The 13,908-nt window shown below is 56.3% G+C and overlaps 8 protein-coding genes across 8 annotated transcripts; 2 read left to right on the forward strand and 6 right to left on the reverse strand.

The window, feature by feature from the left end:
* Positions 1-406: 406 nt before the first annotated feature.
* N656DRAFT_717071 (uncharacterized protein) lies at positions 407-1,570 on the reverse strand (the record flags this gene model as incomplete). The annotated part of the gene is made up of 4 exons (XM_064812180.1): positions 407-628; positions 692-929; positions 1,017-1,145; positions 1,239-1,570. Coding segments are annotated over 4 exons (921 nt in total), but the record flags the coding sequence as incomplete, so codon positions are not given.
* Positions 1,436-2,819, reverse strand: N656DRAFT_368276 (uncharacterized protein). Its single transcript, XM_064809407.1, has one exon. It carries the CDS (start codon positions 2,510-2,512, stop codon positions 1,640-1,642), a length of 873 nt encoding a protein of 290 aa, XP_064666541.1. The 5' UTR covers positions 2,513-2,819; the 3' UTR covers positions 1,436-1,639.
* A 498-nt stretch (positions 2,820-3,317) lies between these two features.
* On the reverse strand, positions 3,318-5,051 carry N656DRAFT_801395 (uncharacterized protein; the record flags this gene model as incomplete). Its single annotated transcript, XM_064818118.1, has 1 exon — positions 3,318-5,051. The coding sequence occupies one exon, from the start codon at positions 5,049-5,051 to the stop codon at positions 3,318-3,320; it is 1,734 nt and encodes a 577-aa protein (XP_064666542.1).
* A 280-nt stretch (positions 5,052-5,331) lies between these two features.
* On the reverse strand, positions 5,332-7,291 carry N656DRAFT_783639 (uncharacterized protein). Its single transcript, XM_064815991.1, has one exon. It carries the CDS (start codon positions 6,789-6,791, stop codon positions 5,391-5,393), a length of 1,401 nt encoding a protein of 466 aa, XP_064666543.1. The 5' UTR covers positions 6,792-7,291; the 3' UTR covers positions 5,332-5,390.
* Positions 7,292-8,687: 1,396 nt separating this feature from the next.
* Positions 8,688-10,241, reverse strand: N656DRAFT_738890 (kinase-like protein; the record flags this gene model as incomplete). The annotated part of the gene is made up of 2 exons (XM_064812773.1): positions 9,675-10,241; positions 8,688-9,596 (listed from the first exon to the last, which is right to left on the reverse strand). Coding segments are annotated over exons 1-2 (1,470 nt in total), but the record flags the coding sequence as incomplete, so codon positions are not given.
* Positions 10,242-10,303: 62 nt separating this feature from the next.
* Positions 10,304-11,401, forward strand: N656DRAFT_801397 (HET-domain-containing protein; the record flags this gene model as incomplete). The annotated part of the gene is made up of 3 exons (XM_064818119.1): positions 10,304-10,371; positions 10,574-10,835; positions 10,913-11,401. 3 exons carry the CDS (start codon positions 10,304-10,306, stop codon positions 11,399-11,401), a joined length of 819 nt encoding a protein of 272 aa, XP_064666545.1.
* A 43-nt stretch (positions 11,402-11,444) lies between these two features.
* N656DRAFT_801398 (uncharacterized protein) lies at positions 11,445-12,198 on the forward strand (the record flags this gene model as incomplete). Its single annotated transcript, XM_064818120.1, has 2 exons — positions 11,445-11,890; positions 11,976-12,198. The coding sequence occupies 2 exons, from the start codon at positions 11,445-11,447 to the stop codon at positions 12,196-12,198; spliced, it is 669 nt and encodes a 222-aa protein (XP_064666546.1).
* A 200-nt stretch (positions 12,199-12,398) lies between these two features.
* On the reverse strand, positions 12,399-13,784 carry N656DRAFT_783642 (uncharacterized protein). Its single transcript, XM_064815992.1, has 2 exons — positions 13,037-13,784; positions 12,399-12,965 (listed from the first exon to the last, which is right to left on the reverse strand). Exons 1-2 carry the CDS (start codon positions 13,350-13,352, stop codon positions 12,697-12,699), a joined length of 585 nt encoding a protein of 194 aa, XP_064666547.1. The 5' UTR covers positions 13,353-13,784; the 3' UTR covers positions 12,399-12,696.
* Between the last annotated feature and the right edge of the window lie 124 nt (positions 13,785-13,908).

Below are 13,908 nucleotides of genomic sequence, written 5' to 3' on the forward strand. Positions count from 1 at the left end.
GATGCTGGGCCTTCACATGGCAGTTCCAGTCTGTATGGGGTTTGTTGATTTGGGCGGGCAAAGACAGGTTGGCCGGTTATTAATAGTCAGACTTTGTGATCTCTACAATCCGGGGTCAAGGCGTGTTTATTGTGACCTGTGGCTAGTGTTTCTGCGTCGTCTCAACTACGCCCAAGCGTATCGTGCGGAATCCGAGCTCGCTCTCGGTGGCTGGTAAGGTCTGCAGAGCCACCGTGTTGTGATCGAGGGCAATGTTGATGATAACATCATGAATGCATAACACCTAACTTGTCTCGTTCGTTGCACAGCAACTAAAGCAATCCCCCACCCGTTACGCCATCGCTTCAGTACAGACAAACCTCGACAGAAAATTCTCAGAAACACACCTCCATTACCCATGAAACCCTTACGCCAACACATACCCCCTCCTACCGCGCCTCTCCCCCATCTTCAAATCCACCTCCCTCAGATTCGGCAGGGTAATATACTGCTCCGGATCATGCGGCAGCAGCTGCTTAAAAATAGGCTGCGACCCGACCGAGCGCTTCTGCAGCTTATCCTCCATGAGCTGGTGCAGCCGCTTCGTAGTCAACACACCACTCCCACTCCCAGGAGTGACTGTTGTTGTCTCGCCCGCCGGCCGAGCAGGCGACGCCGTGGCATCTGCCGACGGCGGGGGCACCCACTCCACGAGCACCTCGCACATGGCGGCCGTCATGTCGTCGCTCGTGCTCGACTCAAACCCGCACGCGGCAAACAGGTGCTTGGTGTAACACTCGGTGCCGGGGGGAGGCTGCCAGTTGATGTGCCGGAGGTTGGCCCCGCCCGCGGCGCAGCAGTCGAGGACGAGCAGCACGTCGCAGGGCGCGGAGAGGACGGTGCCCCGGATGGAATCCCATTTCACGGTTGCCACGGGCCGGTAGCGTTCGCTGGTGCGGGTGGAAAGGGGGGTGTTAGCGTCAGCGGAGGAAAAATCTGGGGGTTGGTGGTTGCGGACGGGCGGGGGGAAAACAAACTATTTCTTCAACAGCTCCTGATACCTGTCGCGGCGGCCGTGCGTGGCACAAGCGTCACCGCTGAGGAGCGCGGCGTAGAGCTCTGCGGCGGCGGCTTGAGACCATTCCGCGTTGTTTGGGTGGTCATGGCTAAAGGAGTAGGCCGTGCTGTCAGTTCAGTTCCATCTCCCCCATTTCACGTCCCCACTGCAACCATCTTTGCGAGAAATCAATAATGCCCACCTGCTAAAGACGAGCTCATTCTCGTCATCCAACGCTCCGTGTCCATGGTAGTAGATAATCAGCAACGTGTCGTCGGCCGCTAGGCGGCAAAACTGCTTCAGCTGGCTCTTGAGACTCTCGACGGACCGATGCATCGGAATCAAAAACTCGTGCACCGTGTAGCCGTAACCCTCCAACGTGTCGCGCAAGCGCGCCGTCTCCTCTTCGAGAGAAACATAATCAGACGTCGGCGGAGCCGTGTAATCCTCCGTCCTGAGATCATGAAATGACCAGGTCAGGATCAAGGCGTGAACCTGGTTGTATTGCACCTTGGGAGGCCGGAATTTGCTGCGCCTTGTCAGAAAATCCGTTTTGTGTGCGTGCTAATCAAACCAAGAGCCAGCCGGTGTATGAAAGTCGACTCACGAAGCAGCCCTCACACTCTGCGCGGGACTTGCAGCGGCTTTCCTTGACCGGGCGGCGCCATCCCTAGGTCTATCATAACTCGTACTTCTAGTCGACGGGACTCTCGGATTCGGCAGCGGTTCCTCAGTGATGTCGATTCCCAGCGGCCCCATTCCAAACCTCAACCCATCATGCCCATGCCGGGAATCAATGACATACCCCCTCTCATACCGATCCCTGCGCCCTGGTCGATGCCAACTGGGCGGCGGCGACGCAGGCCTCGAACTAGCCAGCGGCCAGCCCGCGTCGGCAAGCTCAACCCTCGGGCTGGACAGGCTCAGACGCTCGTGGTGGTAATACCCGCGCCCGGGGGAGATCACCGTGGCGCTTCCCCATGCATCGTCACGCTCAAGCGCCCCGTCTTCCGAGTCAGCAGACGAGTAAGACGAGTACGAATACCCGCGGCCGAGCGAGAGTGACCTGGTGCGGGCTTGATGATGCTGCTGCCGTGGATGATAGTACGACGACGACGTCGTCGACGAGGTGTTTGATTGATTTCGCTCCAGACACATGCGCTGCTTGAGCCTCTCACGCTCGCGGTCTGAAAATGACGATCGGTCTCCGCTTGCTCGGGACCTGATGCCGCTGCTGCCATCTCTGTCCCGGTCCCTGTTCCAGTCTCTGTCCCGACGCCGAATCCGTGGCCGGTGAGTAAGTTCCACGCTGTCTCCATAGCCGATCACGCTGGCCGAAATGCATCCGCTAAGGCCCGGGTTCCTGACATCATCATCATCGCCGCCGTGTACTGTCCTGACGTCCCACGGGATGGAGCCGTAATCGTAGCCAGGGTTGAAGCCCGCTGAATAGCGGCGATCGGCGCGGCGGCTCATTCCTAGTCTAGCTAGTATCTCACTCTTCCGTTGCTGGTGCGGTTCCAGAAACGCAGGGTTTGGAGATGGCTCTGTCTGTTTGAGTGAGGCCTCTGGGGCTGAGGTGAAAAATGCAGGGCGGGAGGGTTGACGACAGGGGTTAAAATGTGGGGAACCAGGGCAAAGAAGCAAGATGGTGTGCGCGATCGAAGGGTGTGGTTATTGCATTCCTTGCTGTTGGCTTCCAGGCTTTCAGTATTGGGACTGATGAAGCTGATGACTGCACCCGACGGGCCGGTTTATTACAGAGCTGCACTGAACTTCAACCACTCGGAGGGCTGGATTGACGTGGGAGTTGAAGCTGGTAAGAATAGGGGGATGCTTTTGGGCAGCCAGCTACAGAGTCCCACCCACCCTCACCCCATGGCACTGCATGTGCCGTCCAATGCGATGCAGCAGGACAACATACGGCCGCTTGGTTACTGCCCAATCGCTCCGACCTTGGCACCCAAAGGGATGCGCCAGGCATGAACTCGGGAAGGATTTCGATGACCTGGCAGCCCTGACGCACAAAGTAACACAGAAAACCACGAGACCTGGGGAAGTCGAGTGCCGCACTTACCCATTGTATGGTCTAGATTGGTTGCCCTGCGATGCATTCAATATACGTGCATTCATGCATTTCGTACATTAACTCTGCTCTGCAACCTGGCCATGACATAAGCTCTGATGTTGTTTCGGCCGACCAAGATTCTGGTGTGTGCGTATCCAATGTCTTCGCTGCCATTCAAGTATTCTCCTCACGTCGTAATCATGTTTTCATCAATCATATCTCCAAGCCGAGATCCACAAAGTCCACTGCATCGAGCTCAAGGTCGCCGTAATCTGTCTCTTGAGACATTGTGACCGCTGTCACTTTTGGCAGGCTGCCAACTGCCGGATCGCGCTGGGATACCCTCTGACTCGGGTGATCTCCATGCTGGTCTTGGTGCTGACCTTGGGTAAGCTCCGGGCTCGTGTTTCTGCCCGCGCTGTTTTGCCCCTGCCGTTCACTCTGTCGCCTCCGTTCCTCTTCTGCGTGCGACTTGCGACTCTCATCGATGGCAAACAAGATGTCTAATCCGCAACCACTGGAACCGAAGAAGCGTGGCTTCTCACGGGAGGCGGGAGGAGGTTGAATCTTCTCCTCCTTGGATGCCACGCCCGATGCTGGGCGGAAAGCAGTGCTGTCTCGTGGTGGTGCAGGCGGAGATTGAGGTTTAGAGCTAGGCTTTGCCGTTGAGATCCCAGCCCTTGGGCTTCCTTGTTCCAGCGCAGTAGTATGGTTATTGACAAGGTTGTGTTCCTGTAGTGAACGGATTGTCTGCAATGACGCCCTCGGCCGAATTGTGGGCTGGGGGTTCGTCGGCGCCTCCAGATCTTGGATGTCCTGCGAGGAGAGCACTAAATCTTGGGTAGAGATGAACGGCATGCTAGGGGGTTCAGTGATTTTCTTGACCGGACGAGGAGGTGGCGGCATTGCGTTTATCTGAGCAACCTGCTGAGCGGTCTGCGCTGGTCGGGAGTCTGGCCAGACGTCTGGTTTGGGCACAGGCTGCTCAGCTTGCAACTCGAGTGCTTGTTGGGAAGGGGAGGGAAATAGGTCGTCTATGTGAGACATGAGGAAGAGCTGGGTGCTCGTCGGCGGAGTTGAGATCAAGTTATCTTGCGGAGGGTTTGTCCTGTCGGTGATTGTCGAGCGAGGAGGAGGAGGAGGCGGTGGTGGTAAAGTACGTGCATTTGATGAGCGCAAACTAGGTGAAAGGAACTTTGGTCGTTGCACTCCTCCGGACTTCAAACTTGGTATAGGCTGCTTGAACGCGGGAACATTGGATGAGGTATAGGATCCACGAGCAGGCGTCCTTACGGACGGAGCTTTGCTGGGTGGTGAGATTCTTGAGGCATGATTTGCAACTTTTGGCCCAGTATTCAGCATATTGGTTGTCTCCTGAAGGACTTTCCGACTTGTCCCAACGTCTAACTGGTCAGTATTTGCACTCGATGGCGAGTCGGGCAGACTAGAGCGCCTTCTCTTGTGGTGACCCTCGCGCACTTCTTGTTCGGCGGGGGAGCTCTTGTTCTCCTTATCCGACCCCGGGTCCTCAACAACAGGTGAAAGGCTGGCGCCGGTCGAGTCTCGCTTCTTTCCAAGGCCATTGCCTCTGACAAATCTCGAAATTGTATCCTGGCTCGGTCGTACGTCGACAAGCGGCAGGCCCTTGCGCTTCTTGTCTTCGAGCGCCTGCTGTTCCTTGGCCTTCTTTCTTTCGCGCAAGGCGCGTGCCTTGGCAGCCTGCTTTTCTTTTTCCAGCTCCTTTCGAATACGCTCCTGCTCCTCGCGCTCGAGTCGACGCTGTTCAGCCTTTGACATCCGGGGCTGCCGGTTCGCCTGCCTGTAGAGTTTCTGGGCCTGTTTCGATGTCATCGGGGGCTTGCTCTCGGGTCCGCTTGCCGGTCGCGACATGAGGCCCTGCATTCCCAGAGGGTTGGGCACGAGCGTGAAGGTATTTTGTCTCGCCATGGTGACATCATGTTGCCAGTGTGTTGGGATTTGTCTAGATGCCAACCCCGTTGTTCGAAAAGTCTAAAGGTACCTTAATTTAGGTTCATGTTTTAAGGTTTGCTCCTCATGACGCGTCGGCCGTTAACACTTGACTGGCGGCGTGTTGGTCGTCAGGTGGGGGCCGTGGGGCATTATCAACAGCTCGGCAACCGCGAAAGCGAGGACATATGACCCTAACCCTGATAAGGGCCTGGTCACTCGCAGGAGCTGACATTGGAAGGTGCAACCGCACAACCGTCCGAACAACACAAACCAGGCAGAAAACCCATGACATCTCGACATTTGAACCTCGCAGAGTCAAGAACTCGAGATCATATCATATACATAGAGCTTGTCAATCATCACGAAATAGACAGGCTGACCATCCATCTCTTCCCGCACCGCTCTTGCGGTTAGCTGCACCTTTTGTGTCCCTTCTGGGAGTGGTTCAATGACGAGCACGTTCACAGTCGGTAGCTGGCCTAGGTCATTGGCATTCTTGCTGGCATCATCGTACTCTAGAAGAACCCGAAGATTTTCGTTATACAGGAGAAGCGTTATCGTCAAACTGCGCCACGTGCCACCGGGCACCAACTGCAGGAACCTAGCTATGCCTCTGAAATGCCTCGTACCGCGAGTCAGAAACATGCAGCGCTGACGGTCCCAGTGACCGGCCGGTTCGAAGGCTTCTGTTTCCGCCGGCCAAATTTTCAACTCCCCCAGCGTGTCTAGCGCCCGCGACAGGTTGACGGCGTCCCGATGGCTAGTCCGGAGCATGATGGCCATGGCGGGTGGCACGGTCTTCGTAACGTAAAAGGTACGATGCTTGTCGTCCGAGGACCGTCGTGACTTGGACAGCTTGTCCGGCTTCACCCTGGTGTATACGTCGCAGCCTTGCTGCTCGAGAAATATGCCGAGACTCTCGACTCTGTTGCGTCGGCGGCATTGCAAATTCATAACATACGTGGCTGACATGCCCCTCTCCCCGAACCGCAGCCCGCCTCCTGGGACGGGCGTGAAGCGAAGCCCTTTGCTCGTGATGGCGCATTCGTTGTTGTGCATCGGATCCACCCGCAACTCAATATCGGCGCAGTCAGCAAAGGCCGCGGGTGAGGGGGCCAGGATGCCCCAATGCTTTTGGGAGCTGGCCTGTTCCGAGTCCAAAAGCCATCCGAAGAGACTGGGGTCGTTGGTGTCCTTGATAATCTCCTCTTGAAGACGGATGAACGCTCTTTTGCCTTCGCCGTACAGCAAGGGCATATGGACGTCAAAGATACCAAGAAGACAATACGCTATATCCTCCTCGCGAGTGGTCTCCCTCCTAGACACCCAGGACATGCGCTGCGCCACTGGAACGGTGGGCAACAAACTCGCGTCGTCGAGGATGGCCGGGCTGATCCTCGTTATCTCAGTCAGCACAGCACTCAGCTCGGATTTTTCCCCCTGGAACTCCCAGTTCTGGTTGTAGAACCCCAACCGACGCGGCGCAATTAACTCCTGGAGCGTCCAGCCGCGGGTGAACCACCGACAGTGGGCGTATTTGGCGACTCTTTGGGCCAGCGAGTCATGCTCAATATGAGACTCGGTGTCGTGCTCCTTTTCGGTCGGCCCTGAGGCAGCGTCATTGTCCGGTGCCTCCCCCTCCTTTCGCTGCGCATCAGGTTTCAAATCTGACAGGTATGCGTAGCAGACCTTCGATCCCAAATACCATGCGAACATTGAGTTGATGGACTCGGTCAGCTCGGCGCTGCTGCTCTTGTCGATGCAACACGTGTCAACCACGCCCACTCAATGCCAGCCCCTCTTGCGAGGCGACAAACTTGTTTGATCTTGGCGAAGCCCTTTCTCCTGGCTAGTTCAGCGTGTGGCAGCCGCGAGAACTGCCCAAAGTCGACCTCTTCTTCTTCCCACGTATGAGATAGAATCGCGTACTGAGGAATATTGGTGCCGTAGAACTCTTTGAGTTTCAGCGTCTGCGTGTTGATGAGTCGCATTGCTTCGCTGGCTTCTTATTCTGATGTAAATCGTGTACTGGGTTCGCGAGAACTCGGCTGTTGTCGTATCAATGTGGCCGCCAGCAGCTCGCAGTCAGAAGACGGGCAACAATGGACGGAAGGGATGGAGAAACAGAGGAGGGCACGAATTGGACCAACTGCGAGCAAGCCAACGGAGGCGGCAGCCTGCAGCCTGCAGGGCGGGGTTGAAGCATTAGAAGTTGAGTTCCTAGTTAACTACCATTAACCCTAAGCCTCTCCACCGCTCTCATTGCATTGATGATTTGACAATCCAAAGTGCTTCTCTTCAATGCTACAATACTCGCTACTCTTGAGTGAGCAATAATAGCTCTATTCAGAGCCTACCCCCGTTCCTAAGAATACTTGGTCCTAGGTACTAAGCTCCGGTTGTAACTTGTGTGATGTGTCACTGTGTGACTGTGTCCGACTGTCCGCTAACTGAACCTGACTCGTTTGCTGCTCCGTGATCCGTCCACTGGCCACCCTCCAATGATTGAAAACCTACAAGTTCCCAATAGTATTCCTCCTGAGCGCTCCCTCTCAGGGTCCAATGAGCCAACACTTGAGCCGGTAGCTGAGCCGGTAGATGAGCCCGTAACTGAGCTGGTAGCTGAGCCAGTAGCTGAGCCGCTAGCTGAGCCGCTGGAGCCGGTAATTGAGCTGGTAGCTGAGCCGGTAGCTGAGCCGATGCCTGAGTCGGTACCGTACTTGAGCCAGGATTTGCCATGCTCTTGGTGCGTTTTCCGGGGTGCAGAGCTTCCGCCTTCTCTTTGATCATGTCCAGTCTCCGCTTAATGCCCTTGCCGACGATTGTTACAACCCCCTCGGTACTTGCCATTTCGTTGGTGGGTGTCGGGGCGCGCGGAGCATGCATCTTCTCTTTGGGCACATCCTGGCTCCGGTTCTTCCATGCCCGGAACTTGGAAGCAATGTTCCTAGGGCTCAGCTTCCGTTTGACCGAGGACAGTGAGTGGGTGCTTGAAGAGCGCCTCTTCCGTTTGTTCATTGAGTCGGTACTTGGGCCGGTACTTTCCATGCAGGTGGGAGCCGAGGAGCGCGGAGCGTCGGTCTTTGGGCCGGTACTCTCCATGCTGCTGTTGGGTGTCTGGTTACTCTGGTCGCACGGAGAGTCGGTACTTGGGCCGGTAATTTCCATGCTGTCGGGTGTCGAGGGGCGTGGAGCATCGGTCTCAGGGCGCTGCTCTTCAACCGCGGCTTGCTCCTCGATAGGCTGCTCCTCGACTGAAGGCTGCTCCTCGACAGCGGGCTGCTCCTCGATGGTACTTTCCATGCTGTCGGGTGACAAGGGGGGCGTCAAGGGGGGCGTCAAGGGGAGCGTTGGGCCGGTAATTTCCATGCTGCTGATGGGCGTCGAGGGGCGCGGAGCATCGGTCTTTGGACTGGTACTTGCCATGCTGTCGGGCGTCGAGGCGCGCGTGGAGTCGCTACCTGTGCCGGTAATTTCCATGTTGTCGACGGGCGTCGGGGCGCGCGGAGCATGGCATGTGTGTGAGCCCTCGGGGCGTTCAAGCCATTCGACGGAGCCCAAAGGAAGATCGTTGGACGGACTTCCGGGCCGGCTGCTGGCTGCGCGGAAGGCGCGCCCTTTAAACCACTCGTGCGCGAGGATCGTGTCCAATGTCGCCCGCTGCTCAGGTTGCCACTGGAAAATCTTTTGGCAGAGGTCATGGAGTTGTTCGAACTCATCCCTGGTCATCGTGTAACGGTATCCATCGCCCCTGTACAGCTCTCTTTCGCTCTTGGGCTCGAACGACGGCAGCAGGTGTGGGCTTGCCTGCGCCTTAGCCGCAATTTCCGCCGCCTTACTCTTGTTGACAGCCATCTCGTGCCCTTTGAGCATCAAATACTTCAGCCAGTTTCCGTCTCCCACTTTTTCGCCTCTTTCCTTCTCCAATTTTTCGGCCCTTTCCTGCTCCAGTTCAAGCTTCTGATAAGTCGGGACTGTGGCTAGCACAGTCTCGTCATCTTTCCAGCTGTCGTCATCCGAGTCGCAGTCTTCGCTCTCTTCGTCATGATTGACGAATACGCCGTCCCATTCTTTCCAGACCTTCCTGTAAGGATTCGGCAACGGACCCAAGACCCACTCAAGACCTTCGATCTGCTCCAGAAATGAGTCGAGGAAAGTCCCAAATGGCAGAAAGCCGAGCCGCACCTGGAGCATGGTGCAGCCCAGAGACCATATGTCGCTGTGGAAGCCGAGTAATTGGTCCAATGCAAATAGTCCCTCCGGTGGTGCGTAAGGCAATGGGATGCCCGTGCCTTTACCCACTGGTGGCTCTCTGACGGGGTACGAGACGCCAAAATCAATGAGGGCAATCTGGTTGGAGTAGATACCAGCCCCATAGTGCGTGGCTGCGGGAAGGACAAGATAGCGAGGAACGCCTGGCTCGATCTCTTCAGGATCTAGCAGAGGGGTTTCGGCCAAGCGCTCCTTCCAACCCTTTCCGGCAGTGGGATGAAAGCCAAGGTAGTCGACCTCTGGCCCAGCCTCAGGCGCTAATAGGACGGGGAGCAGCTCTGGTTTGCCCAAGACCTTCATCAACTACTCCTCTTTCCATTCGTCAACCCCGTCAGCGAGCCGAAGGAGAATGTTTTCGGGGCGGAAGTCGTCATGGCAAAGCTCCAGAGAGTGCACATAGTTGAGTGCCTGTGCCGCTTGAAAGCAGATGTCCTTCAGCATTTCGGTCAAGTGGCCGTATGCCGTGAACAGATAGTTCAGGTTTGGGCCAAGAAACGGAAGCACAAGGCAGAGATGGCGCCCGTTGGGTCCGTTCATCCAGAAGTGCTCGAGGGGCAACTGAATGTGGTTTGCCTCCAGAACCTTTGGGTCGACACCGCGGAATCGTTCGATGGCCATCAAATCAGGACAGTCGAGCCTTGATGCGTTTGCCATCACGATCTTGACGGCGCGCCACTTGTTGGAAAACTTGTCGTGGCATAACCAAACCGTTGCATAACCGCCGTGACCGAGTTTGTGGACCACGCGGTACCGGTCGGATTCTCCAAGCAAGTCTCCGATGGCGACGGGGTGATAGCCGCCTGGCTTGTAGCGTTCTAGTTTCTCGAGCAGACTCTCGTCGTAGTTGTGCTCCGCGACGACATACTTGCGAGTTGCACTTTCCGCCATTTTTTTCGCACGAGCAGCGATCGGTGATAGCCGTGATAGCTGTGATGGCTGTATTGGCTGTATCCGCCATGATTTCGGAACTCCTGCTTACGCGCTTCTTGATACTGGGAGTCGCTTTCTGTGGTCGTGGCTACCGGTTAGCGTATTGAGCTTTTGGTTTTTGGTTGTTGGGTTCTGGTTGTTGGGTTTTTGGTTGTTGGGTTCTGGTTGTTGGGTTTTTGGTTGTTCAGTTTTTGGTTGTGGGTTTTGGTTTTGGTTTGGGTTCAGCCTGGCGTTTGCTACTTACTTCAGTTGTGGCGGGGTTTCTCTTGAAGTTGAATGCTGGCTTAGTAGGGCAGAAAACAAGAGGAAGAGTGTTACACGGCCAGCGGTGCGACAGTCCCAAAGACTACAAAAGCCACATTGGCAAGCAGGCTGGAGAAGATTCACCCGGACGAACTCTCCAAGACGTTTAGGGACGCGCTGGAGATTACGCGGGGCCTCGGCTTGCGCTACATCTGGATCGACTCGCTCTGCATTATCCAAGACAGCCCGGAGGACTTCCAAGTCGAATGTGCTCAAATGGGCAAAGTCTATCTCAACGCCGTCTGCACCATCGCAGTAAGCCGTCAACGCCCCAAACCTCACCCTTGCTCATGGTTGTTAGCCCACTTACATACACTGTTGACTGTACTCAGGCCACCGACTCCCCGACCAGTACGACAGGCTGCCTGCTGCCACGCGACGCAAGCACCCTCTCCGGCTCCGTGGTGCTCAGCCAGAAGAGGTATTTGGTTTCCTCAGCGCAGCGCAACATCATGTCCCCTGAGTTCGACCGCCAATACAAATCGGAGCCCGCGGCATCAGCCGTGCATGTCTATCAGAAATACGGCCCGTTTCTCGACGCCATCCGCGGCCCGCTCACGGCTCGCGGCTGGACGTTGCAGGAGCGCGAGCTCGCGCCGCGCATCCTCCACTTTGCCCGCGACCAGGTTTGGTTTGAGTGCAGGGTCTGTGTGGCCAGCGAGGTTGGGCGGGAGATGGAACCGAAGCAAGGCGATGGTGTTGATCAAGACCAGGCGGGCGGCGGGGTCACGCCCTGGGAGGGGGTGGATTACTTGGCTTGGTGCGTCCGGCGTCTTTTCAAAGAGGATGATGGTGGACCGTCCGACCTGGCGGCTGCTTGATGCCACAGGGGGTTCTGTGGGTCTGCCAGCCGCTCAGCGAGTCATGAGGAAATGGTATACCCTCGTAGAGGCGTATTCGCGGAGGCAGCTCACCGTCAAAACGGACAAACTCCCTGCCGTGAGTGGGGTGGCCGCCGAGGTAGCACACATGCTTGGCAGCGCCGACGGCAGCGCATATGCTGCCGGGTTGTGGAAAGGGGATATCCTCCGCGGATTGGCCTGGTTCTTTCACCCGATGTTTTGCTTGCGGGTTGCCAAGGGGGACCACCCCTGGCCACCAGGCCCGGCCGATGAGGGCATTCCCTCGTGGTCCTGGGCGGCATTTGATGGGTCAGTGATGCACTATGGGCAGGGCTGGTCGAAGCTGCAGGCCCCGACAGTCTTGAGTGTAGAGACCTTGCCAGTGGGAGTTGACCCGTTCGGAAGGGTCATGGGAGGCCGGATCCGCCTGACGGGGTGGACATTTGAGGCCCAAGTGTCAGAGGCCCAGTATGTGAATGACTATCACGGAAATAACTTCCTCGCAAAGTGTTATCGCATGTCGGGGGGGGGGGGGGGTTAGGTACCCGAACAGTCTACGGTTGTACTTTGATTCGGACCCTGAGGAGTTGCCTAGCATTGCCGTTGTTTGTTTGATGCTGGGGAACGGCTTGAGCCCGCGGCGAGTGTATGGGGATGTTGGCCTGGTGTTGATGAAGGATGGGCAGAGGCAGAGGCGTGTGGGCATGTTTGATGTCGAGGCGTCAGATAGGAAGTGGGTTAAGGGAAGGAGGCAGATGACGGTTGAGATTGAGTGACATGCGGATGCTTGTGGTCCCTTGTTTCTCGCAGGTACGATCCCGATGATCCCCTTCTCTTTATTTAACAATATAGCAGCAAAGTGTCGTCTCCCTCAAAAAGAAGGCGTGTGGCCAGGATCATCATTGCCTTCCGTTTCAGAAAGCACTTATGGTTGAGTCACGAACGTCAAGAAATTCACGATATGGGATGAATGACTTGGAAGAAATCCAAGTTATTAACAACGTATGTTATCAATGCTCTGGTGTCGCTCTATTTGTGATCGTGGCCTCTATTTACATACTCAAAGCATTCCTAAACTCCTCCATGCATAAAGATTAGGGGAAAATATACGGGAAGTATTGACATGTTGAAAACGAAGCCTCCCTTATCCTTTCTATTCCGCATCATTGACTGCGAGCCCATGTCCCAATTCAGCCCCTCAACTGGAAATCAGTTGGCCATGCCATCATTGCCAGTCCAGTCAAGAGAGAGAAAAGACCTTCCCCGTGGACCTCTCAAGCGTGGGTGCTGTAAGTGCACTTGACGGGGTTGGCATTGGTGACGGTGCGCGCCGAGAAACCCACGCAGCCCTCCTGACCCGCGGGCTTGTCGACGCCGACCGAGACCCAGATGTACCAGGATGAGTCGGTCGTGCTGGGGCACGCGAGAAGGCCCGAGCCGTTGAAGGTCAGGTTATCGTTGGCGTCCACGGCCCAGCCCTTCAGCTCCGCCTTGCTGGGGGGGTTCGTCTCGCCCTTGTTGAAGTATTGCAGTACCCCCTGGCCTGTTGACATTCATTCCTGGTTAGTATATGGCCCTGATATTGGTGAGATAGGGATTGGTGGGTGAACGTACCCATGCCAGAACGGTCGACAAAGACCTGCTGCACCTTGTCCTTGGGCCCGTAGAGGTACAGCTCGCTGTCCTTGATGTAGAAGGTGGCGTCGGCGCGGGAGTTGCCGTCGGCGCATTGCGCGTCGAGCTTGTCTTGTGGGAGGTTCAGGGCGAGCTTGTTCTCGTGGGCGCCGGCTTTGGCGAAGTGGATCGGCGAGGCGGAGCGCAGGGACATGATGGTGAACTTGCGTGTCGGAGCTGTGCAAGACGAGCCGTTTGTGGGCGCGGCCAGGGCCGAGGCGGCGAAGAGGGAGAGGAGGGCGGTGGTGAGCTGCATTTTTGGTGATTAAGTTTAAGGAGTGCTGAAAATGGTGGTTTGACTGCGGTGGTTGGAGTCGTTGATTTATGAGAAAGCGATCGGATTTGAGCTGGCGGGAGAGCTTGATGCTTTATCTGATGATGATTGTGAGGATGCTGATGTGAAGGCAGAAGAGTCCAGTCAGGAAGTCTTCGTGCATTTCTGCCTTTATACAACAATGAAGCATTGTTTCCACCCGCTTGTCATGTCACCAGGTCGACGTCGTAACTACACGAAGATCTGCGTGCTGCCCTGGAAGGGGATACGAGAAGCACTGCCACGTTAAGCGCAGCACTGCGATGTTGAGCTGAGATTGGCGCAAATGCCGAAAAGGGGCCCACTTTGCCTCTCGTATTTGCCGCCCCGGCAGCCCGGTACCGTGATGATTGATCGGTTCCGGGCCAAGTGAACTCGTACACTATTTTGTTGACATAATTAAGCGGAGAAAGCGGGAGCGGCACGCAGCCGAGGTAACCTTGAGCCCATACGATTCGGTGGCTGGCGGCTCAACCCGTAAAGCACAGGGCAGCCATGA

This window comes from Canariomyces notabilis (assembly GCF_033297395.1).
Source record: "Canariomyces notabilis strain CBS 508.74 unplaced genomic scaffold N656scaffold_28, whole genome shotgun sequence".
Taxonomy (NCBI): domain Eukaryota; kingdom Fungi; phylum Ascomycota; class Sordariomycetes; order Sordariales; family Chaetomiaceae; genus Canariomyces; species Canariomyces notabilis.